The 22,086-nt window shown below is 48.4% G+C and overlaps 8 protein-coding genes across 8 annotated transcripts; 5 read left to right on the top strand and 3 right to left on the bottom strand.

Moving 5' to 3' along the window:
• Positions 1 to 2,114: 2,114 nt before the first annotated feature.
• On the top strand, positions 2,115 to 2,701 carry F5B22DRAFT_648083 (cupin domain-containing protein; the record flags this gene model as incomplete). The annotated part of the gene is made up of 2 exons (XM_047978975.1): positions 2,115 to 2,388; positions 2,463 to 2,701. 2 exons carry the CDS (start codon positions 2,115 to 2,117, stop codon positions 2,699 to 2,701), a joined length of 513 nt encoding a protein of 170 aa, XP_047829275.1.
• On the bottom strand, positions 2,636 to 4,773 carry F5B22DRAFT_282443 (uncharacterized protein). Its single transcript, XM_047970307.1, has one exon. It carries the CDS (start codon positions 4,453 to 4,455, stop codon positions 2,866 to 2,868), a length of 1,590 nt encoding a protein of 529 aa, XP_047829274.1. The 5' UTR covers positions 4,456 to 4,773; the 3' UTR covers positions 2,636 to 2,865.
• Positions 4,774 to 6,185: 1,412 nt separating this feature from the next.
• F5B22DRAFT_612898 (CobB/CobQ-like glutamine amidotransferase domain-containing protein) lies at positions 6,186 to 11,083 on the top strand (the record flags this gene model as incomplete). Its single annotated transcript, XM_047975378.1, has 6 exons — positions 6,186 to 7,018; positions 7,079 to 7,374; positions 7,479 to 7,611; positions 7,737 to 8,103; positions 8,208 to 8,389; positions 8,484 to 11,083. Coding segments are annotated over exons 1-6 (4,060 nt in total), but the record flags the coding sequence as incomplete, so codon positions are not given.
• A 187-nt stretch (positions 11,084 to 11,270) lies between these two features.
• On the top strand, positions 11,271 to 12,957 carry F5B22DRAFT_648080 (uncharacterized protein; the record flags this gene model as incomplete). Its single annotated transcript, XM_047978974.1, has 3 exons — positions 11,271 to 11,912; positions 12,031 to 12,197; positions 12,372 to 12,957. 3 exons carry the CDS (start codon positions 11,271 to 11,273, stop codon positions 12,955 to 12,957), a joined length of 1,395 nt encoding a protein of 464 aa, XP_047829272.1.
• Positions 12,958 to 13,375: 418 nt separating this feature from the next.
• Positions 13,376 to 14,906, top strand: F5B22DRAFT_612891 (uncharacterized protein). Its single transcript, XM_047975377.1, has 2 exons — positions 13,376 to 14,096; positions 14,244 to 14,906. The coding sequence occupies exons 1-2, from the start codon at positions 13,412 to 13,414 to the stop codon at positions 14,822 to 14,824; spliced, it is 1,266 nt and encodes a 421-aa protein (XP_047829271.1). The 5' UTR covers positions 13,376 to 13,411; the 3' UTR covers positions 14,825 to 14,906.
• A 960-nt stretch (positions 14,907 to 15,866) lies between these two features.
• Positions 15,867 to 17,432, top strand: F5B22DRAFT_612888 (uncharacterized protein). The gene is made up of 2 exons (XM_047975376.1): positions 15,867 to 16,965; positions 17,061 to 17,432. The coding sequence occupies exons 1-2, from the start codon at positions 16,299 to 16,301 to the stop codon at positions 17,171 to 17,173; spliced, it is 780 nt and encodes a 259-aa protein (XP_047829270.1). The 5' UTR covers positions 15,867 to 16,298; the 3' UTR covers positions 17,174 to 17,432.
• Positions 17,433 to 17,991: 559 nt separating this feature from the next.
• On the bottom strand, positions 17,992 to 19,170 carry F5B22DRAFT_648076 (thioesterase family protein; the record flags this gene model as incomplete). The annotated part of the gene is made up of 4 exons (XM_047978973.1): positions 17,992 to 18,443; positions 18,515 to 18,755; positions 18,840 to 19,003; positions 19,068 to 19,170. 4 exons carry the CDS (start codon positions 19,168 to 19,170, stop codon positions 17,992 to 17,994), a joined length of 960 nt encoding a protein of 319 aa, XP_047829269.1.
• A 123-nt stretch (positions 19,171 to 19,293) lies between these two features.
• F5B22DRAFT_612881 (general substrate transporter) lies at positions 19,294 to 22,056 on the bottom strand. Its single transcript, XM_047975375.1, has 6 exons — positions 21,548 to 22,056; positions 21,338 to 21,475; positions 21,196 to 21,275; positions 20,639 to 21,122; positions 20,210 to 20,568; positions 19,294 to 20,138 (listed from the first exon to the last, which is right to left on the bottom strand). The coding sequence occupies exons 1-6, from the start codon at positions 21,677 to 21,679 to the stop codon at positions 19,733 to 19,735; spliced, it is 1,599 nt and encodes a 532-aa protein (XP_047829268.1). The 5' UTR covers positions 21,680 to 22,056; the 3' UTR covers positions 19,294 to 19,732.
• Positions 22,057 to 22,086: the final 30 nt, after the last annotated feature.

The raw sequence follows: 22,086 nt of genomic DNA, 5'->3' as shown, positions 1-22,086 counted from the left end.
TCAATTCTGTCAAATCTCCTGTATACCTAGTCTTCATAGCTAATAAGACTATGTAGATGTGGCGACACTATGTAAACCGGTGGTTCAGTGTCTCCTATGAAATGCACAAGGGAGTTTATTACTGTACCTAGTCTAGGCTGCCGTTTCCCGCTATTCTTTCTTCCATCTGATCAGCTAGCGAAGAGCTGACGGCGCGTAATGTTACATGTCTCGGAAGGTGCTTCTCGAGAGGAAGAAGTGAGCAAAAGGGTTCTTTATCATGCTAGAGACACTCATTCTGCTACCATTAGAGCTGTGCGTCAAGTGATAATAAACTAAAGGTTTACTACGATTTCATTGCTTGTACTATTACCATCGGGGCTAGCTATTGAATCAAGGCACCTACATTAGGCATCTACGCGAATGTGGCTCATGGTTCCTGCCTTGAACGGGACAAGGAATTACCAAAACGTCATACCCAAGGCATCTAAATACCTATGCGAGGCGAAAAGCACGAACTATACTTACATCTTACCCAGATATATCATATTTGCTTAGGTAGGAAAATCATTCGATGGCACCTGCGTGCACATATGTATCGACCACTCTTACCAGGCAGTCGCGACGACCATACCCATCACGAAGTGTAACAGACTGTCTGGGCTGCAACAGCCGTCTTGGTGTAGAGATTGACTGTTAGAGAGACATTCCGATGTTCATCCATCTCTTCCTGTCTCAACCCTCCCGCAACACCTCCTACTCTAATAAATGAAGTGGTTGTAGTTAACTAAGTAGGTAGGCTTTAATTCAGTTTTCCAGTCCCCAAGCGGCAGCTCAAGAGGCCAAGAAAACCATGCCGTCATGATCAGGTGAAATTGATATAGCTGTGGCTGTTCAAGCTTTCAACACAGCCATTGATAAACGTCTTCCAGAAGGCACTGAGCCGGATTCAGAGGCTGTAACAGAACTGAAAAAGACCATCACCGCATTCCACGCCAAATATTACAGTCAAGGACCCGATCTGGGTCACCCGTCACCACGCAAGTTCCGCTTTCATATTTGGTCAATAGCAAATCTTAACCGTGAACGCATTAACTACCGCCCCCACACGAATTATGTGGCAAGAAGAGGAAACGGGAAGAACAGGTCGCTGGTGATAGCGAAAGCTCTAGAAAGCTGTATCTTGAATGTTATCGTGAATGGTGGAGGTTGCTTCAAGAGTTGATCAGCTTACCTCCTCTCCCTACTTCAGGTGATCCCAAGCCTTCCTTCAACATAGAAAATATGAGCGTTAGCAACAATAACGACAGCAGCTGTAGTCGCTATGCCGACCTTCTTTCACACCAGGCGTTGGGCAACCTATACGCTAATTCCGACGCAGTTATACATAGGGAGGTACAACATCTCAGTATACCTAGATCCAGTCCTTGTTGCTTTTAATAAGGAATTGGAACAGCGGAGGATTGAGGAAGAGGAGCAGCACGAGGCCCGGATGAATATGCTGATAACACTATTACAGCTTCGCGCTGCTGCTCTGAACTTTCGATGTGCGATTCAGGCTTTGGCCGAATACGAGTTCGCGTTGGGATCTCGCTGAAGTTTTAGTATCCCTGCTACTGGCTCCGCATAAAAGGCAACAGTTCCCGAAGACATTCTGCCATCATGCCTACATATTATCAGGCTTATTGAAGGAACGCATCATACGTAGGTTTTTTCATACCAACTATGTCCAGGCCAACTGCGTTTGGGGGTTTTTTTTTTTTTTTTTTTTTTTTTTTTGGTGGTTGTTTAATGTTGAAGTTCTTTTCAGTGCATGTACAAATGTACAAATGGTCAGGTACTGGTTTGCCTCAAATTCATGATGCACAGACCATGCTATGTGCAGGGAGTTTAGCGCGTCAGCGCCGCCCAATGATGGGAACCTGTACCTCGCTACGAACAACCGAACAACCGTACCTTGGAACGTCATAATTGAAACCAGAAGTCAGTCTACATATTACTGTCTACATTGTTCACGTCAGGCAGATTCCTGCATGTAGAAATCACACTATCAAAAGGCTCCTTACTCAAACAGTCGGGCCTCCGAGCAATCCATTGCGCAATAGTCGTCTTTCACCCCCAAACAGTCATCCATCATGTCGATATTTTCATTATTACCAGACATACTGCCCATGATAATGCCGTCAGCAATAACGGTGGTCAAGGCGACGGATCTTGAAACCCAGAGGGAGAAATCCAAGGACTCCCCCATGATCAGGCAAGGTGCCATCATCGGCAAAAGCGATAGGATGTGTGCCACAGGTAAATGCGCCGCTGATCTCACGACCATGTACCCTGCGTGTTCTCCACAGAACGCTCCGCTGATGTCGGCCTGTAGTGATGCGGGCGAAGCCGCATTGTTCGTCGGCAGTACATCATCACGGTGAACAAGGTAGAGTGCCTGAGGTCCGCGAGATCTATATATTCTGACCTGATGAATCTAGAAACTATCATATACGCGGCCTCCGGCAAGGGCATCTTGGTGACTAATAAGGGCGACCAGTTGAAGCGCCACGAGCTATCAGCCGGCGACTTCGTCTTTGTCCCGCCGTGGACCGAACATCAGGAGCTTAATGAGACCGACGAAGAGGTCGTATGGATTCTCATACGGAGTGGCCCCGAGCCGGTAGTCGTGTACTTGACAGGGTGGGATGGTGATAGAGTGAAAGCAGATACAGACTGAGTGTCACGTGAGGCGAGGATATGACTGGATGAGTGAAATGAATGGACACAAAGCGATTGTAAAACAGCATCTGGGCTTCTAGGTATGAGGATATTCTCATTACTACATTTACTGTCTATCATTATTATCTTGGATCATAGATTAGATAGGTGTTCTCTATTCTATTAACGCTCACTCGGCGCGCAAGAACGGCGAGTGATGGCCGCGAGATGCGCTGAGCTGTCCCTCCCATCGAAGGCTTGTGCATGGTCGAGTCCGTCGAACCATACCACCTCGATACCGTTTCGCTCGAAGTGAGTTACTCGAACATTATCTGCTAGAGTTCGCGTATTAGATGGGTTATTTGGGGCATTGTTTACAGATATCCAATCTCCATCGTTGAGGAGGTACTGTCGGACTGTCTTCGTGTCGACGATCAAGTCTACCTCCGCGAGACATACCATCACCTTGCGTGCATGCCCTTCCTTTGACGAAGTCATGCTACTAATCCCTTCACTATTAGATAGCTGCCCCACGGTCCCTAACAAGTCCTCTTTCCAAGCGATGTTATCTTTCCAAAAGAAATGACGCCCTAGGCAGTGTGCTACGCCTGGATCCATACTAGCGAAGTACCATAGTAGATACTCGTTGGCCCCACGCGGCTTACGTCTTGTGAAGTTGTATGCAACATCAGGCAAATGTAGCAAGATGCAGACTGGATCAATCAAGATGATGGATTGTATCCGTGGGCTCAGACTAGGTGATTTCAGCATATGGGTAGCCAGCACTGTTCCGTACGAGTGACCGACAACGACGAACCTATCCCACCCGTGTGAGGATAGGATGAGTGAGATCTCCGAGAGAAATTCCGCTTGGCTCAGAGGTGCACTCGTCAGTCGTGCGGACACTGGGAGGTACTCCAGCGCGATGATACCGACTTGATCATCATCGGTATAGGCTTCGTTGAGAAACGATAAAAACTGTGTATATGGCCAGAGACCAATACCGATCCCATGCAGAAAAACAAGTGGCAGTTTGTCTCTTGATGTGTGCGGTCGATACATATAGCTCAGTTTAGAGACGGACTGCCGCGTGGTAAAGATAGACTGGGGGCGTAGAGGGATCATCAAGTGTGAGGGTTGTGCATAATGCCGGAACCCGTGACGCAATAGCCGTAAGTGGGTGGAGAGATCAACCACGCCCACGATGAAGTACCATATAACGCTTCTATATCGCACCTCGATCTCATCGAGCGTCAAGCGAAGACTTCGTGCTTTGCCCCTCCCCGGCTGCAGCTGATGGCCCATGCGCTTTTCAACTTCAGCAACGTATTCATCGAGCTCTTCAAGTTCTGCGGCGGTCTCATTGCCTGGATGTCTGTCGAAGAAAGCCCATGAGAGAAACTCTTGTACATTTTCCTGTCGAATATCGGCGGCGTTGGCCCCGAGAAACCAATTCCGCAGATAGCTGGTAATGTCAGGAATGTTGTCGAGACACCGTAAGAAGAGCTCCCGTCGTTCTGTGCGGGGCAAGAGAGGAGGATGTTCAGCTTCATGCTTGAGACGGCGATTATACGGGTAGTAGATGAACAGCGCGTATATGGTGTCAGCGATGGCGTACCCAATCGCAATTGTGCCTGACAAAGATAGGATCACTCCCCCACCCTTGATGGTGATCAATGCAAGAAGATAGACTAGACATATTGGCGTTGTATACTGTAGAAGAAATATGTTTATCCGGATGAAGACGTATTCCGGGAACGAAGTCCCAATCATTCTCTGGACATATAAATGAGCCAGTATGAACGCTTATTGCAGTAGACGAATGAGTGTTTTCGGCTGCCGACTTGTGATTGCGTTTTACCCAAAACCCAGGGCGATTAGTGCGTCGTACTTGCCCCTGATGAGGTTATTTCAAAGAAACGATAGAAAGATACTCGAAGCTTTAACGATTGACGATGCCGAGGCGCATGGGCGGATTATTTGTGCTGGTGATGAGAGCAGCGTGATGACACCGGGGACCGGTGATAGGCTCACATGCCTCCTGTCAGGCAGGGTATGACGTTGCTATTTGCGACTCGAAGGACTACGGTACCTAAGCAACTACCACACGCCACTGCACAAGCTAGGTACAGCACCTGCAGCGGGTAACATTGTGGCTAAGGCGGTAAGGGCGCTGATTCGACGCCGCAGGGGTTGGAAATATCAAGATGTTACCTACTCGCAGTTGTTCTTAATACCTAGGTACCTAAATCCTAAATAGAGTACGATATTTTCCTAGCTCTTAAGATAACCTTTATTATTACATCACAACACAACATATTGGTAGTGTTCTCCCTCAAGAGATCGTATTAGCCTGAGCAATGTTATGTTCGCCGTTAGTCGCTGACGCGTTAGTATTATCGGCATGGTCAGCTCTCCTTCTCCTATCCAATCCAATCTTAGGCTCCTCAATGCGACTATAAAATCCAGAGGTGAGCTCTAAACCCACAATCTAGAACCATAATTGATTCCGCTTTCTCAGGCACTACCGACTTTCCAGCATCACTTGGAGACTAGGTGATCATTGTAGAGTGCACCCTAGGCAAAAAGCCTTCGAAGGGCACCTCGCGTAGCGTAGTGGCCCGGATACTTTCATTGAATACAGAAGTGTCTTGCCCCGAGAACTTGGTGGGTCAGGTTCGATGACGCTGACAGTGTCTTTGACATGCAATGTATCAGGAGCCGCTTGTATGGCACCCATGATCCGAATACGCAGTTAGCCGCAATGGTAAGGCGGCTGCGTGCACTCCTGGTCAGACATGCAAATGGTGCCATGAGAGGAGTTGGCAAACCATCCCACAGTCTAGCAACCCCATCTCGATTGACTACTATTGAAGTAGTCACGGCAATCGCAATGGAAATATGGATGACCCTTAACATGAGCATTACTGAGCTGGCCACATCTCCGTTTACTCCTTATTCACTCCATTTGTAGTTGGGTGACCGTGCAATGTCTTCGCTTCGTGTCCGAGGGCAAGCCGATCGAATAGATAGTACGATGTGACGAGAAGGATGGGCATAGCAATCATGACGCGCATGTACTTCGAAGCAGCTTGCTTGTACGCTGCACTGGATGTGTCAACTCGTGGTCTCGGCGGCGGTGGTATGCGCGGTGCTGGCGGTTGTCTATTGGGGGGTTGCGGTGTTGCAGGTTGAGCCATTTCGAGAATTGGTCGCCGAGTTTAGACTTCGTTCAACCCCAAATTATTATGGTTATCGAGTCTGTTGTGAGGAGTTGACTAGGATGATTTAGCTGTCTAAGCGTTGATCATGAGGTACAATAATATTTTCCGGGGAAAAGGTAAGATCTTGAAGCTGCATGCCTCCAAGCTTTGAGCTTTAACAGAGATATGCGATAACAGAGGTTTATTCTTTTATCAGCCTCCGCGCGCGGAGGTTATGATCTTATCGATAGCCCGATAGCCCGATAACCAAGACTCATCTATTCACCCCACTATCCGAGAGTGTCTGACTTGGAGGGGCAATAGCAACAGAAAAAAAGTAGGGGGCTTACCTACTTGGGACAGTCTTTCAAGGCAAGAAAGTCTCATATGTCCTGATCCCTCCTTTCTTGACCTTGAGATTGGAAGGTCATTTCGATTGCTCTTTTAGCCGCTAGGCTTGGTCACCATCCTGTCACCATGCCTTACGAAATTCTTGTTGGACAGCCATGCTTTGCGGCGTGGCAGTCCCAGAAGCTGCTGGATGGCATTGCGAAGGTAAGCCAAGCTAAAGTGAAGAGTATCACGGGATCTTGGCTATACTACATCCACCTCAGCAACGCAACCGATATCAGCGAGATAAAAGCCTTTCTCGGAATCACAGACTTAGATGAAGCTCCCCAAGGCGTTGTCGGGGCTCAGGATGTCTACATCACACCCCGAACCATGTCACCTTGGAGCTCACAGGCCACTGCAATTGCCCAGGTCTGCGGACTACGAAATGTTGCCCGTGTAGAAAGGGGTCGTCTGGTGAAAATTGAGTTTAACAGCGATTCCGAAGACAAGGAGTTCTCGTCCTTCATAGATGTGTTATACGACCGGATGACGGAGACGTATAGCGCAACCCAACCGCATCCAGAAAACACGGTATTCGCAGAGGGCACCCGTGGGCCCCTCGTTGTTGTGGACATTTTCGCCGATTCCCGGGGCCCTATTGCCGCTCTTACGGAATACAGCAAGGAAAATGGCTTGGGCCTCGATGACAGCGAAATCCAATATTTGATTGAAGTATTCCAAGACCTTGGACGCCCGCCCAACGATATTGAACTGTTCATGTTTGGTCAAGTAAACTCTGAGTGCGCTTCCCATCTCCCATATCCACACCTGACTCGCGTCTGACTCTTTACAATTGATAGACACTGTCGCCACAAAGTGTTCAATGCCAATTGGACTATTGATGATAAGCGTAAAGTCGGGAGTCTTTTTGAGATGATCAAGAACACACATAAGAGAACCCCCGAATTCACTGTATCAGCTTACAGTGACAACGCTGCTGTCCTTCAAGGAGAGCCTGCCGCTTTCTGGGCTCCGGATTACCAGACTGGCACCTGGAAGCTCACCAAAGAAGTGTTACATATGCTTGCTAAGGTTGAGACGCACAACCATCCTACCGCTATATCGCCCTTCCCTGGAGCAGCAACTGGGTCTGGAGGTACGTTTTAAGGCCCAAAATTGACTCCGCACTAGCCTTTCTTCCACACATAGAGGAGTTTGGCACTGCACTCTTCCTACAGACACTAATATGTCTTGCAACAGGCGAGATTCGCGATGAAGCGGCTGTAGGTAGAGGATCAAGGACAAAGGCGGGTCTTTCGGGATTCTTCGTTTCTGACCTCCGAATCCCGGGGCATGAACAACCGTGGGAAGCAGATGTTGGCAAGCCATACCAGGTAAGCGTGATATGAATCAATCTCACGTAGTATTATTTTGAATAGTTCTAACCATTTTTAGTGAGTGATTCAAACAATTCATGCATGGAGCGGTTGTAATAGCAACAGTACTAACAGAGAGTAGCTTCGCAAGCAGTCTTGACATCATGCTTGAGGCCCCTATCGGCTCTGCGCGGTATAACAATGAATTTGGCCGACCGGCTCTGGCCGGAGTGTTCCGCACTCTCCTGACAAACGTTGATGATGACTGGAGAGGTTACCATAAGCCTATCATGCTGGCTGGTGGTCTCGGTCAAGTTCGACCACAACATGCTCTGAAAAGTCCAGACGACGTCCACGAAGGAGCCCATGTCATTGTTCTTGGTGGCCCTGCCATGCTCATTGGCCTTGGTGGTGGTGCCGCATCAAGCAGTAACTCAAGCGAAGCCACAGCTGAATTAGACTTTAACAGTGTTCAACGTGGGAACCCAGAAGTTGAACGACGAGTTCAGGTGTGTTCCGAGAGTCGCCCTTGCATTTTCTCACATACATGATAACTAGATAACTTTCTTGTGCACCTTCGTTGCTGCTATATGTTTTACTGACCTTCCTGCAGATGGTTGTTGATACTTGCGTTGCTCTGGGCGAAGAAAATCCCATTGCCATGATTCACGATGTAGGCGCAGGTGGGCTGTCCAATGCGCTGCCAGAGTTAGTCAAAGATGCGCTAGGCGGGGGCAAATTTGAACTGCGTCAAGTTGCCAGTGCTGATGACAGCATGAGTCCACTCCAAATATGGTAAGTTCTCTTCAATACGCAGCTTTTTTTTATTTCTACTTCGCCGTTCAGCTTCCAGGTTGCCCGTAAGGACTAGCTGATAACACTTGACTAGGTGCTGTGAAGCCCAGGAACGCTACGTGCTGCTGATCAATAAAGACCGTATCAACCGTTTTATCAGTATCTGTAAGCGAGAGCGATGTGGTTTCTCCAATGTGGGCACACTCACTACTAAAGATGGAAGTGGAAGTGCTCGATTGATTCTCCAGGATCGCGAGACTCCAGCTCAGCCATTACCTATTGATCTTCCGATGGACGCTCTTTTCCCTCCAGGCCGGAAACAGGAGCGTGTTGACAAAACTGCTAATAGAAATCTGAAACCCTTCGATTCGGCATCTAGTCTCAAAGAGAAACACGGCGCCTCAAATCTATCAGAAATGATCACACAGGCTACCCGTCTTGTCTTCTCTTTACCGGCAGTGGGCTCCAAGATGTTCCTCATCACTATTGGAGACCGAAGCGTTGGCGGCCAAGTTGTGCGGGATCAACTGGTCGGACCATGGCAAGTACCCGTAGCAGATGTTGCTGTCACCTTGACTTCCTTCGGTGTTGATGAACAGCCCCGAATTGGAGAGGCTATGGCAATGGGTGAAAAGGCGTCCTTGGCACTTATTTCCCCGGCAGCTTCTGCGCGTATGGCAGTCGTGGAGAGCTTACTCAACCTGGGCGCGGCTCACATAAAGAATGATCCCAAGGTCCGAGGCGACTTGCGCCGTGTAAAGCTCTCGGCGAATTGGATGGCCGCTGTCAATCATCCTGGCGAAGGTGCTGCTCTATGTGAAGCAGTTCATGCTATTGGTATGGATCTCTGCCCCAAACTGGGTGTGGCCATTCCCGTTGGCAAAGATTCCACATCAATGAAGGCTTCGTGGAAAGATAAAGAGACGCGCGAGTCAAAGAGTGTCACTGCTCCGGTGACTGTTGCGATATCTGCCTTCTCCCTAGTTGAAGATGTTCGGAATACTTGGACACCACAGCTTCGACGCGTAGAAGATGTCGGCGAGTCTATTCTCATATTTGTTGATCTTGCTCAGGGATTCAAAGCTATGGGCGGATCAGCTCTCGCCCAGAGTCTTGGTCAACTTGGTAACGAGGCGCCAGATGTTCGTGACATAGATCTTATCACAGATTATTTCGATGCTTTATCTCAACTTCACGAAGAAGGCATTGTCCTTGCGTACCACGACCGATCAGATGGCGGCCTCTTGACTACAGTCGCTGAGATGCTATTTGCTGGTCGATCTGCGGCGGATATCTACATTGATGAATTGGTTCCCTCAGACTCTGATTCAAACGTCATGGACGCACTATTCAACGAGGAACTTGGAGCTGTATTCCAAATACGGAAATCAGACGAAACTCGATTTAGACGCTGCTTTGCAACTTGTGGACCTCCTCCTGGACTACTCAAAAAGATTGGGTACACACGATCAACGACGAAACAGTCGCTTACAATTCGGTACAAAGGCAAGCCGCTCGTCGAACTTTACAGAGCTGAAATGCAGCAGTGGTGGTCAGCAACTTCGTTCCAAATGCAGAAGGCACGAGACAACCCTGAGTGTGCTGAACAAGAGTATGCTGCGATCTTAGATGATAAAGATCCGGGTATCTCGTTTAACCTTCGATTCGATCCTTCTGACGATGGCCGCTCAGTCTTCTCAAGCCTGAAAGGTTTGGTCGCCGCAAGACCGCGTGTCGCTATCCTCCGAGAGCAAGGTGTGAATGGCTATGCAGAAATGGCCTTTGCATTCCGTGCCGCAGGGTTTGACGCAATTGACGTTATGATGACTGATATAATTGATGGCCGCACGCTTGATGATTTTAGTGGTCTTGCAGCTTGTGGCGGTTTCTCTTTTGGCGATGTCCTCGAAGCTGGGCGTGGATGGGCGCTTTCCATCTCCAAGAACGAGAAGGCCAAGGCCACTTTCGAGGCCTTCTTCAAGCGACCAAGGACCTTCACCCTTGGTGTATGCAATGGCTGTCAAATGCTTAGCCGGCTCAACGAACTAAATCCCGGCTTAGTCCCGGGGGCCGAGAACTGGCCTATTTTTGCGCAAAACAAGAGCCAGCAGTTTGAGGGTCGCTATTCTATGGTCAAGATTGGTAATGATGTACAGAATTCCGTGTTTTTCGATGGAATGGAAGGTTCATCACTTCCAATTGTCATCTCTCACGGTGAAGGTAGGGCCGAGTTCTCGTCGCCTACAAAACTCCAGTCTCTTCTAGATGAAGGCCTGGCTCCCCTAAGATATATCGACAACTCTGGGGCAGTGACAGAAAAGTACCCATCTAACCCCAACGGAAGTCCTCAGGGAATTGCTGGTGTTTCTAGTCGGGATGGGCGCGTCCTCGCAATAATGCCACACCCTGAAAGAACAATAATGGCAGATGTAGCAAGCTATGTGCCACAGAAGCAGCTAAAGGAGTTCGGTCAGTATGGGCCATGGATCAAGATGTTCCGCAATGCTAGGAAGTGGGTAGGTTAATAGAGTGCATCAGGATCGGTAAGGACTTAAAACAATCCATGGCGTTGGGTGGTTGTATTACATTTGCTTTCTACAGTTAGAGGTACCTCACTAGTACCAGTCTAGTCATGTAGACCTCATTATTCACTACCTTGTTGTTTGTATTCACAATACTAGCTAAGATTCTCGTTCTTTTGGTTCACTGCACCCTCATTCACTTGCAGTCGTAGTTAATTGTACCGTTACACCGCTAGCGGCATCTGATTGTACCATGCCTTCAAAACGCCTTGAACATCTCCTCTTCAAGTTTTTCACAAACTCTCCAGTCTCTCTTCAGATTGCATGCCAATTACTCAAAAAGCACATCACCTCACAAGATGCAGTCTGAACAATCCCAGAGACCGGAGTCGGCGCTTACAGCGCCGTCTAGTAACAGAACCAATAGACTCACTCGATTTATCCAGAAATCGGTCTCCTTGTTGAAGGCGAACAAGAGACCCGCGCCTTCCGCAGCCTTATTAGCCTCAGAAGCGTCAGCAGTGCCTCCAGAGGAAAATCCCAATCCCGAGACACAAGAGAAAAAAGAGAAACAAGGCTACATCTCGCCAAGATACGTAAGAGAGCAGCGCAACTACACACTCACGGAAGCAGACTTGAAGAACCATGTTGCCGCACTAGAGACTGCTCTAGGTGATGGTTGGCCACGCCGACATCACAGCCGGTATCGCAATGCGCATGCACTTCTTGTGTGCTGGGCTGACAGCGACTCCGTGCATCCAGCTGAGCCCTACTCCCCACCCCAATCACTTGTAACCCCCGGTAGATCCACGTTAAGTCATGAGTTGAGTCCGGCCCAGGCAACTTCTAAAGTCGATGTAAGAGGCTCATCTGGCATGGCTAGACACAACACGGGGCAGGGGCCATTTGTCTCCGTCGCACACCAGCTTGCGGATGTCTTTGAGAGCCGGTATGGAATTCAGGCACAGGTGTGGAAGGTTCCTTTGCTGGATAATGCTCAGGTTAGTATCCCTGCTATTCCAAGTGGTAACAAAATGTCATATTCAGAAGCTTCCTTTTCCAATCAACGGAACAACGCTGGTGGGCTGACGTTCATACTGACTCTCTATGTATGAATAGGAGATGCTCACGTGGAAGATGAAACATTTCGTTGATGAATATGGTGGCCCGGACAACCTGTTGATCTTCTGGTATGGTGGGATGGCTGAGTTGAGCAGTCCCAGAAGCACTGGCGAAAGTCCAGCGAGAAACAGTCTTAACGCTGGAGAGGTCATCTGGTACGGCTCGTAAGTGCTTCTCTTCGCGTTTTACAGTTCTGCATTTGGAGGGCATGCTCTGGCTCTCTGCCATTCACCATCCTGCCCCCATGTAGTTCTTATTCAACTTCTCATTTCCCCACAGATAGTGGCGCACCAACATCCCAATATTATAATACTGACAATGCTATAACAAACAATCAGAAAGAGCAAGCCTGGAATTACCGCGAGAACAGTAACCAAGGCTCTCAGGCTTGCCCGCGCAGATGTGTTTATGCTCAATGACAGCCCGTTTGCACAGCAAGTATACACAAGCCACATAAACGACCCTCAATCTTTCGAGCTTCTCGGTTCTGGCTCGACAGATCCAAATCGTTCTACCCCTTCATTCACGCGAACGCTAGCACTGATGTTAGAGTCACCCCATCTATCGTCCAATGGTGTCTCGGTGCGACAACTCCACCGCAAGCTCCTCGATATCGCCGCTGATCCGATCTACCGATCCCCGGCTACCGCAGCGAGAATCCCAACATACCCAGTGTACATCCAGATGGCACAGACAGCACCCAATGATCGTGAGGCAAAGAGAAGCATTATACTATCTCGTCTTGATACCTCTCTTGCTCCTGAGATGAACTATGCGAAGACTGTGGGTGATCCAGGGGTTAAGATTCAGTTCAAGCTTGCGAGACAGCATCTTGATGTGCGCCAGTGGAAAGAGTGGGTTTTGGCTGCGCCGACTGAAGCTCGTGAGGTTTCTGTGAAGGTCTGTGGTAAGGGAGACAAGTAGATGCGGTCTACTTAAGAGAGGTGTGAGGTTGATCTGCGTTGATTTTGTGAAGAAGGCCCTTGGCAAACCCTCAGGGGTTAAAAAAGCAGTGAATTCGGATTTTCCGTGCATGGTGCATGAAAATGCAACCTCACTGGGTAGCATTCATCAGCTCTCTGGTCGATAGCTCAAAAGCAATGAAATAATAACATGCAAAGAACATGCAGGCGTCCCTTGATATAGCAAGGGCTTGAAATTGAAGGTATTCACATTAATACAATGATCAACTAGGGCTGCAGGAGTTCATGACTATTCTTCTTGGCGTTGGTGGTTTGACTCGACTCTATATACAACTGGTCTGCCAGCCCTGACCGCCTAGGTCTCATTGGCTTGTGAATGCGGTTGGCTTACTCCACATAATTGTTTAACATTCACATCACGAGATCCATGCTTCAACCCAAGAGCCTTTCGCACCATGACGACGGCACAATTGCCAGCCCATATGCAGATCTTTGATCCAGTGCCGTTTTATCTCGCTAGGTCGGGTCCATTGGAGTTCACGTTATTCTCTCAACTTCCAACTGAGCTTCGCCAGAAGATATGGTGCCACTTTCTTGAACAACCACGGATGGTAAAACTTGGGTTGTGGTCCCATAGACTCATGGATGTCATTATAGACCACGAGGGAGAGGGCTCGTCGTCTTCTGCTAACCATGATGGGCCCTGTGCTGTGGTTTTAGGCCGACGCCAAAAGGTTCTGAGCAAATTGCTTCGAGTCAACAGCGAAGCGAGAGAAACTGTCTTGTCTTTTTATCGAGCTCATCTTCCATGTAGGATGTTCAAGAAGGAAGGCAAGAGTAAATATACTACCGCAGAAGGCGTAGTCTACATCAATCCCGAGTTTGACTTCGTCTATTTGAAGTCCAAGGAGGGCAACAGTTATGTTCCCTTCATCCACTATTTCAAGTCTGTTGTTGACCCTCGCGGGGTTGGTATCCTCAACCTCATCCTAAATCCTAAGTCCCTCGGTGACCTATACGGCGCGATCCCGCAACACTACGACGCGTCCGTAAGAAAATCATTTACAAATACGCTACAGAGTCTTCGCCAGGTCTACTTCCTTGATAAGATTTCAAGTCGTATGGTACCTAACTGGAACAGTAGGTAACCACTAGAATTATTCTCTTCCTATTCTAGTTACTCCCGGGAGTCATAGTTGACTATCAGGGGCACAAATATGTCTCGGGAGTATGCAGACTCCCAAAGCTCTTACCTGAAATAGTAGTGACTGACTCCAGCGGCTGAAGTGATGTGTCAACCAGCAAAGTATCAAGTTAACCGTTCTTGTCCGATATCAGCCACAGGAACGTCATTTCAACGTTTCCCTCGCGATCCACGCGCTGTCGGTCTGGATCTCAAGATCCTCCTCACACACACCTTTGCATCGTCTTTCGTAAGAGACTGGCGTGAGTTCCTCACAAGCTGGGGTATAGCAGTGTCAACGGCGACAGGAACAGAAACTCAGGAAACGACGAAGACAGCGACAGATATTCGCCATCTTGTCGCATGCAAACCAAGACCAGGTAGCAATGATGGCGTCTACGACCGCAAGAGCGCGCAGGGGATGTTAAAATCCGAGATGGATCACTGGACCGGATATGGCTTTGCTGACGTTTATTCACGCAAGGACAACTGGGGTAAATATATTACGGCAGAGGCTAGCAACGAAGACTTGGAAGAGGCCCTCGCTGTAAAACCAGCTTTCGGTTTCTGGGTGTTCCCTACAGAAGCTTGCATATCGGCGATCAATCATCATCAACATAATGAATGGCCCGTTTTGGACTATACGGGATATTGGCCTGAGCTTTTTCTGTGGAACTTGGACTAGATCAGTGATAGATTGCACTAGTAATGGAAGCTGTGGCCGCAATAGAGATATAGCACGCAGAGAATGAGAGATAAAGTAAGGGTGGGAGATAATGAGTTTCTCTAAATGTACTATTTGGCGCTTAATTGACACAACCACGGGTAAAATACAAGATAGCGCAACGAATAATCAATATACATGCTGATAGATCTATTATGTGTACACAGATCAACCCTTCGTCACCCCAAAACCCATGACAGGATCCCGAGCGTTACAATAACCGCTCCCTTAATGCCAAAAGGTGGATGCTGCATATTTGCAGCACTGAAAGTATCTCGCTCGATTAAAGCCGTCGGTGCGACGTAGCTGGTATTCCCGGAGGCCCGTCGTCCTTCAATCGTTAGACAGTCTTGAAAGTCGCGTTTCCAGTCGTCGGAGTCGTCGATATCGAGATCCTCTGGCAGCAAGCACCACGTGAAGCAGCCAGCTGATTGAATCTCCCGCGGGTCGCAGCATTGTGTCATTGCTGTCACGTTGGTCTTGCTCCAGGCACTGGGGATCCAAATGAAGTCTTGGGTTCCAGGACCCACGCCCTCGATGTTGATGGGGTTGCATGTGACGTTAACGTCAAGATTCATTTTGTAGTATTTCTTTCGTTGATATTTTGATCTCGAGGTGGATGCGAGAAGAATATTTGTGTATGTAGGACTTAATGTCTTCGCAGGTGTTTCTTCTTAGGTAAACAGAGAGTAAAGAGTATGAGCTTGACGTTGAGAACCTTTCGTACCTTCGGAAGTCAGAGAGTTGTTATATCCCTAATGCAAGTTGATGTCGATCCTTGTATGATGTCATTGGCGACTTGTGATGATTTTCATGTTGGGCGATCCAAAGGCACCATGCAGCTTGGCGATACCAAAATTAGTGCTATTTGCTGGCCGCAATGCAGCCTTGCAGCCAACAACCACAACGCCGCAGCTAGTTCAATTCTCTACTAACCCGTACCGACATCTTATTACTTGAGCTGTTAGTAGTTGAGTGCATCCGAGATTTTCTAAATTCTCCTGTGACGTTGAAACGGAATGAAGGAACAAGATCTACCATTCACTATGATGAAATGCAAAAGTCAACGCTAATGCCACTTTGGCACTATCGCAATATTTCAGCACACTAGACGTCATGGAGAAATTTATGAACATTATTAATGTTGCAATATGGCTCAGTCAAGTCTATTTTCAGTAATACATCTAAAACTCAAAATTATATGACGTTTGTGCTCGTGATGACTAAGAGAATGGAAGAGAGTCTCAAGTATATAAGTAGGATAGAACGTTATGGCAAGAAACATTGGCTCGGTCACACCAAACGAGTCTTGAATTTTCTATTTCCCCATTCAACTATTGTAGAATCACCATTAGTCATTGCTACTACATAACTGATCTCTATTGGTACAACCCTATTTTCTATTTACACTCTCTGAGCGCTACCAACATTCACGATGAAGACTACGTTGTGCCTTTCAGCTATCATGGCCGCTGCCTACGCTTTGCCATCACCAAGTCCTGCCAAATGTGGTGCCGACTCAAACTGCGAGCTGGTCAACATCAACAGCACCATGAGTTACAGGTTTAAGTCTGGTTTCGAGCCAGGGAGTGCAAACCACCAGAAGCAGTTCCACCCGCTCCCAGCTCGCCAAGACAACGACATAGAACTCAGAGTTATTATGGGAAAGACCATGATGCAGTGGGGGTGTGATGTGGACGTAGGCTCGGCCATCACAGGCACGATCGACGACAAATGTCAACCTAATGCCGGTTGTGACCCAACTCAGGCACTCGAATTTGATGTGAAAAAGTGGGAGGGCGAGAGCGAAGAGCCCAGCGACGCAAAGCTGAAAATCACCGCCGACGGAAAGTATTACGACCAGGATATCAGGGACTTCCTGAAAAGTGTTCTCCAAATGACCGTCACCGACGACAGCGTCCAGGTCGATGAGCAAGAATGGGTATACACGCCGCCTGCGTCGGGTCAACACTGGGGATTGCCCGGCGACCATGGTGATTGCGCCATCAAGGAGTTTCCAACCTATGTCGCTGTTGTTAGGTTTGAAGATGAGAATATGAAGGATTATATGGAGATCCGCGCGGAGCTCGTTGAGCCTAAGGGTAAGTTGACTGTCATGCCGCTTTCCAGCACATCTATTATGTTCTCTCTGTCTACAATTCTCATATCCTTTACATGAAACTAATTAGATATATAGAAAACTGTCTAGCCGCTAGTATCCTAGGCGGAATCGCTGGTGCGATCAATCCCCTCGCTGGCAAGTTTTTCTCGGTTGCTAAGGTGGTTTGCGAGGCTGCAATGGCATTTTGAAGTGTGGCGAGGAGTATTGCTGGCCGCAAGATATTCTTGTAACTTAGATGAGTATATGTATGGGCGGGATCACGTTGTAGCTATAAATTATCTTTTCACTCTGTTTGTGTCGATAACAAAATCATACGCTCTCAGCCACCTTAGGACAGATGCCGTAACGCCTCACCATCTAGAACCAGCGCTGCCCACCGACTAAGTATTATTTTGTTTGATTACCAGATAACTTGACTAGTCAAAACAAGATAAGACCTTTTAAATTATTTTACAAACCAAAATAGATTTTTGCACTTGACTCCTTTAATTGCAATTAATTGCAAGTAATCTTTTGATTTTTCTGATTTGTTTACAGGGTTTAGCTATTAGAAAGTTGTTGTTGAAGGCTTCGAAGGTTGGAAGGTTGTAGGTGATTGACCTAACCTGACCCCTGACCTGACCGAGGCGGTTGAAACAATACCACGAACATATACTATAGACACCTACTTAACTCCACCACCAATTAGGTGTTCGTAGTATTCCTTCAACCGCCTCGCTAACCTAACCTACTACCTTAAGTGTAGTATACGTTCCGTAAGGGGGCGTAAACGCGTAAAGGGGACGTCAACACGTAAGGCACCTGGGACGTTTGGGTAGTTAGCACCGTTATCGTAAGATTAGTTATAAGGGTAAGCTTTTTCCGTACTATCCAAACTATTCCGTACGGGCTAATGATAACCTATAAGGCTACTTCGGGTTATTTGGATTACTTGGTAACCAGTTACAGTCAAGCCAAATACAGATTCTAGCTAAGTAGGTTAAATAAGGCCAAAAACGGGCTCAAATCAGAGAAAATAAGATAAAGACAAATTGCTTGACTTGTTTTGACTGTGTGCAGCGCTATCTAGAACTCCCAAAGTACGATGAATTAGATACGCTATAGTGCCATCTAAAGCAAAATTAAGGGCAAGAATGACTCCTGACATTACGAGATTGATGATAATCATTCCCAGTATGATCGCATCTACATCCCTGACCAAGATCTCGAGATCAAATCTGCCGTCTTTGATCTGCTTGGACGTGGCGCGAACGTTCAGCCACTCGGCTCCTTCCCCCGGCAAAGCGGCCTTGACCTCGAGGTTCATGACGACGGTGCGGAACCATAGACTCGCCCGTGCCTCTGTCTGGCCGTCCTCATCTCGGTCCTCCGCTCTCGACATCTCGTCTGCTCCGTCAGAGCTAGTTTTGTGCCCACGATCGCGAGATGGGGGCATCAACAGCTCTCGCAATTCCGGCGCTGCCAGGTAGGCGTGCATGGGAAAGGGGAACGAGTCAACGGCAAAAGGGAGCATAGCTTGCGTCATGTACTCTCCGGTCGGATCCACATGCCTAGGACACCTGTGAGAGGGCCGGACCGAGGGAGGTAGAAGTGCCAATTGCGCAGCGAGTGAATCACTCCCGAGGCTTGAGGTAGCACGGCTTCTTCCCAGCCCGCGTCTTTCCCGCGCGCCTTTAAGGCGTCGAAATGCGGGGCGGGATCGGGCAGCGCCGCGGCGGGCGTGGACTCGTACCCCGTAGGCAGGGAGAAGCCTCCAAAATACTGGAAAGGCTGACGTGCGCCGCGTAAGCCAGAATGACACGGCGCCTCCGTCTTCAGCCCACCTTGTCACAGTGTCAGGTGCAGCGTCGATACCTGCGACCTGCCCAACTTGACGTCTTCGATGATGATGACGGCTGGCCCCGGAGAGGTTCGGGCTGGATACTCGAAACGAGCGGTCAGGGCGTCAGGCTGATTGCGCGAGAGGTGTGCGCTTGCAGCAGCTAGCATGCACAAGGCGACGTAGCCGCCATTAGGTACTGATATAATCAGCTCAGTAACCTGTGTGTTCGCCCCTCTCCCATGCTTTCTTAGTCCACTTACCGGAGCCGATGCAAGCTGCTGCTGAGGTTTGCGTTGTACGCGTGACGACCTTGATGGCGTCAGAGAAGGGGATAGACGCATACTCGGGGATTCCCGAAGCCATGACACGATATAAGCAAATTTCTGTCTGTCTGTCTGAGAAATCGAAGTTGCGTTGCGAGACCGAACCTTTTCTGAACAGGCGTTGGACAGGATTACAATCAAAGAATGCATGTTGCCTGTTTGTCCTTATAGAGGGTCCCTGCTACCGTGTACCTAAGTACCTACATAGTAGGAATGTACTGAGTCCTGCTGAAGATAAAAAGGTCTAAGAGGTAATAGATCGAGCAGAACATTGAAGAGGATGTAGGATGGATGATGATGACATCCCACCTAGGCACCCATCTCTTCAAAGTGTGATATAACCTAGGCGCTTTATGCTGGTTAGGCTTCACAGAATCTAGGATCTCCGCCTATTCGGCTTCCTTTGCCTAGGTCATTGCTGGTTTTAACTGCATGTAACTATCTGGCCTTACCACTCAGTAAACCCAATTGCTTATGCTTCACTTTCGCCAAAGGCATAGAGTAGATGGCCTAGAGTCTTGGCATATTTGACAGTCTTGGCTGTGTGATACCTATTAGAAACAAAAAATGAGTCTAAAACTCATGCAATTCCTTCAATATCGTCAGCGAGCCAGCCCAGTCGCTCTAATGCCGATTGCCCTATCTGGAGTATCTTCTTGATTGTCTACCTTTTTATCAATGTCGGACTCATACAACTCTTGTGCAGTTCTAGTCTTGACGCTTCCAAACTTGCGCAGCGAGACGCCTGACGCGAAGAGCTGATCGATCTCCTCGAGTGTGCGACCCTTCATCTCGGGGATCACAAAGAACGTCGCGACGACCATGGCAAAGTTAAAGCTGCCGTAGATAAACCCGACTTTACCTCCGAGGTTTGCGTACTCAGGGTTGATGAGGTACGGGGTTGTGAAGCTGACGACAAAGGTGGTTAGCACAGAGAAGACGCTGGCGACAAGGTTGGTCTTTTCTTTGAGACGCAGGGTCGCGGCTTCAGATACGACAACGTAGGAGCTGGAATGTGTTAGTCCGTTGTAGACTTCCGCGTTGAGAGGAAGAGCGGGGGTGTCAATAGGCCAACTTACATAGGCGCCCACGACAAGTTATAAAAAACACTGAAGAGCTGGAGCGACGCGACTAGGAGATTTGAGGTGGCCGGCGTGAAATCCTCGGTTCTCATCGTGCCTAGACCGCCGAGAACAAAGAGCCAGACGCCCATAAAGAAGCCGCCAAGCATGAGTAAGGGTCGACGGCCAACCTGATCGACATAGCCCCAAGTCAAAAAACAAGCGACAAGGGAGACTAGGTTCCCAATAACGTTGTACAGGAAAGCTTTCTGTCCAAATCCTTGGGATTGATAGAAGATGACGCCGTATTGGCTAGGGAAAGCCTGACCAGTGATTTGTTGACCGAACATGGCAATTACCGCAATCATTGTGCGAACCTAGGACATTTGGGATGATATGAGACGCCGTCATGAGCGTTTGATCAGGAATATGCAACGTGTGACATACCCGGTTGATTTTGTCAAAGACCTCCGCCCATGTCCCCTTGTCTTCATGAGCACAAGCATATTTCAACGACTCAATCTCCAAATGTATATCCTCATTGCTAGAGTGTTTTCTCAGCTTCCGCAGGCTGTTGAACGCTTCATCGTCTCTCTGGCGGTCGAGAAGCCAGCGAGGAGATTCTGGAACAAATGTAAGCAAGATAAGGAGAATTCCTGGTGAGACTAGCTGCAGCCCGATAGGGATTCTCCAACCGGCGGTGCTCGGAATGCTTTTCGTGCCGTAGGTGACGAGCGACGACACTACTTGCCCAAACACGATCATCAGTTGGATGGTCGAGGCAAACATGCCGCGAAGCTCTCTAGGTGTGGTTTCAGCTTGATAAATAGGGACAAGCACGATCGCTATGCCGGTCTGCCCGTAGGTGATGATACGGCCCAGTGTGAACTGGGCTCGAGAGGTGACTGAAGTTGTCTGCAGCGTGACCCCGCTGTTTCCAGTTCCCAACCGGTCAGATCGGATGATAGATATACCTATAGAGGCTTTTCCCAGGTAATACTCACATTATAGAAACGATGCACAGGAGATAAAATGTAGCTTTACGTCCGAATCTCTCGGCGATCCAACCAGCTCCAATACATCCCTAACAATATCGGCGTTCATACTCAGCATCTCGTCTTGAACCTCCAGTAGTGTAAGACTTACCAGAGCTTTCCCAAAGAATGGCGTAGCGGTCATGACCGACGATAACCACCCAGGTAGAGCACAAACCCCATCCTCGTCACACTCGCCGAATTTTCGGGTGAAAGAAGGAAGACCCTGCACACCACCAAACGTTCCGACCTTTAGGATAATGATGATAAGTCAATCTCCCCTAGACGATGATATAGACTGTTTCTAAGGGGATGATCGTACATCGTAACCGTAGTTGAAAGCGCAGAATCCCGAGAAGACGAGCAGGAAGGCGAGGAACCCGTTGAAGTGCTTCAAGCGCTGACTCAACGACATGTCAGTGACACTCGGGTCTGGGGATGCGCTGCCCGGCATTCTATTGCAATTTCGATAACCTGTTATCTACCTAGGAGCTGGTTCTCGAAAGCGAAGCCGAAGCTGAAAGAAGCGCGAGAAATACTAGCTTCAAGAGTCTTTGTCCGACGGCTGCTTCGGGAGAAGGCTCGTCAAGCTGGGACATGTTTAATATCTTGGAATAGCATTTTTTTTTAGTATGTGTTACATCGAATCATAGTTTTATTCCCAAGCTAACGGGCGTCGCATACGCATCATGTGGTCAAGCTCCTGTCCAGGATCCCCGCAGCAGCGAAACAGGGGTGATGGCGTGCTTGACGCCACCGTTATTTTCAAGATAGGATATTTCAGCAGTACTCATTGGTCATCCTGGTTGTGTGATGCATCAGATTGGGAAACCACGGCTGGACTTTGTGTGATTGAATTTC

The sequence above is a fragment of the Xylaria bambusicola genome (genome assembly GCF_022495145.1).
Source record: "Xylaria bambusicola strain CBS 139988 unplaced genomic scaffold F5B22scaffold_31, whole genome shotgun sequence".
Classification (NCBI taxonomy): Eukaryota; Fungi; Ascomycota; class Sordariomycetes; order Xylariales; family Xylariaceae; genus Xylaria; species Xylaria bambusicola.
The sequence above is the reverse complement of the archived record's forward strand: the minus strand, read 5'-3'. Positions and strand labels throughout refer to the sequence as shown.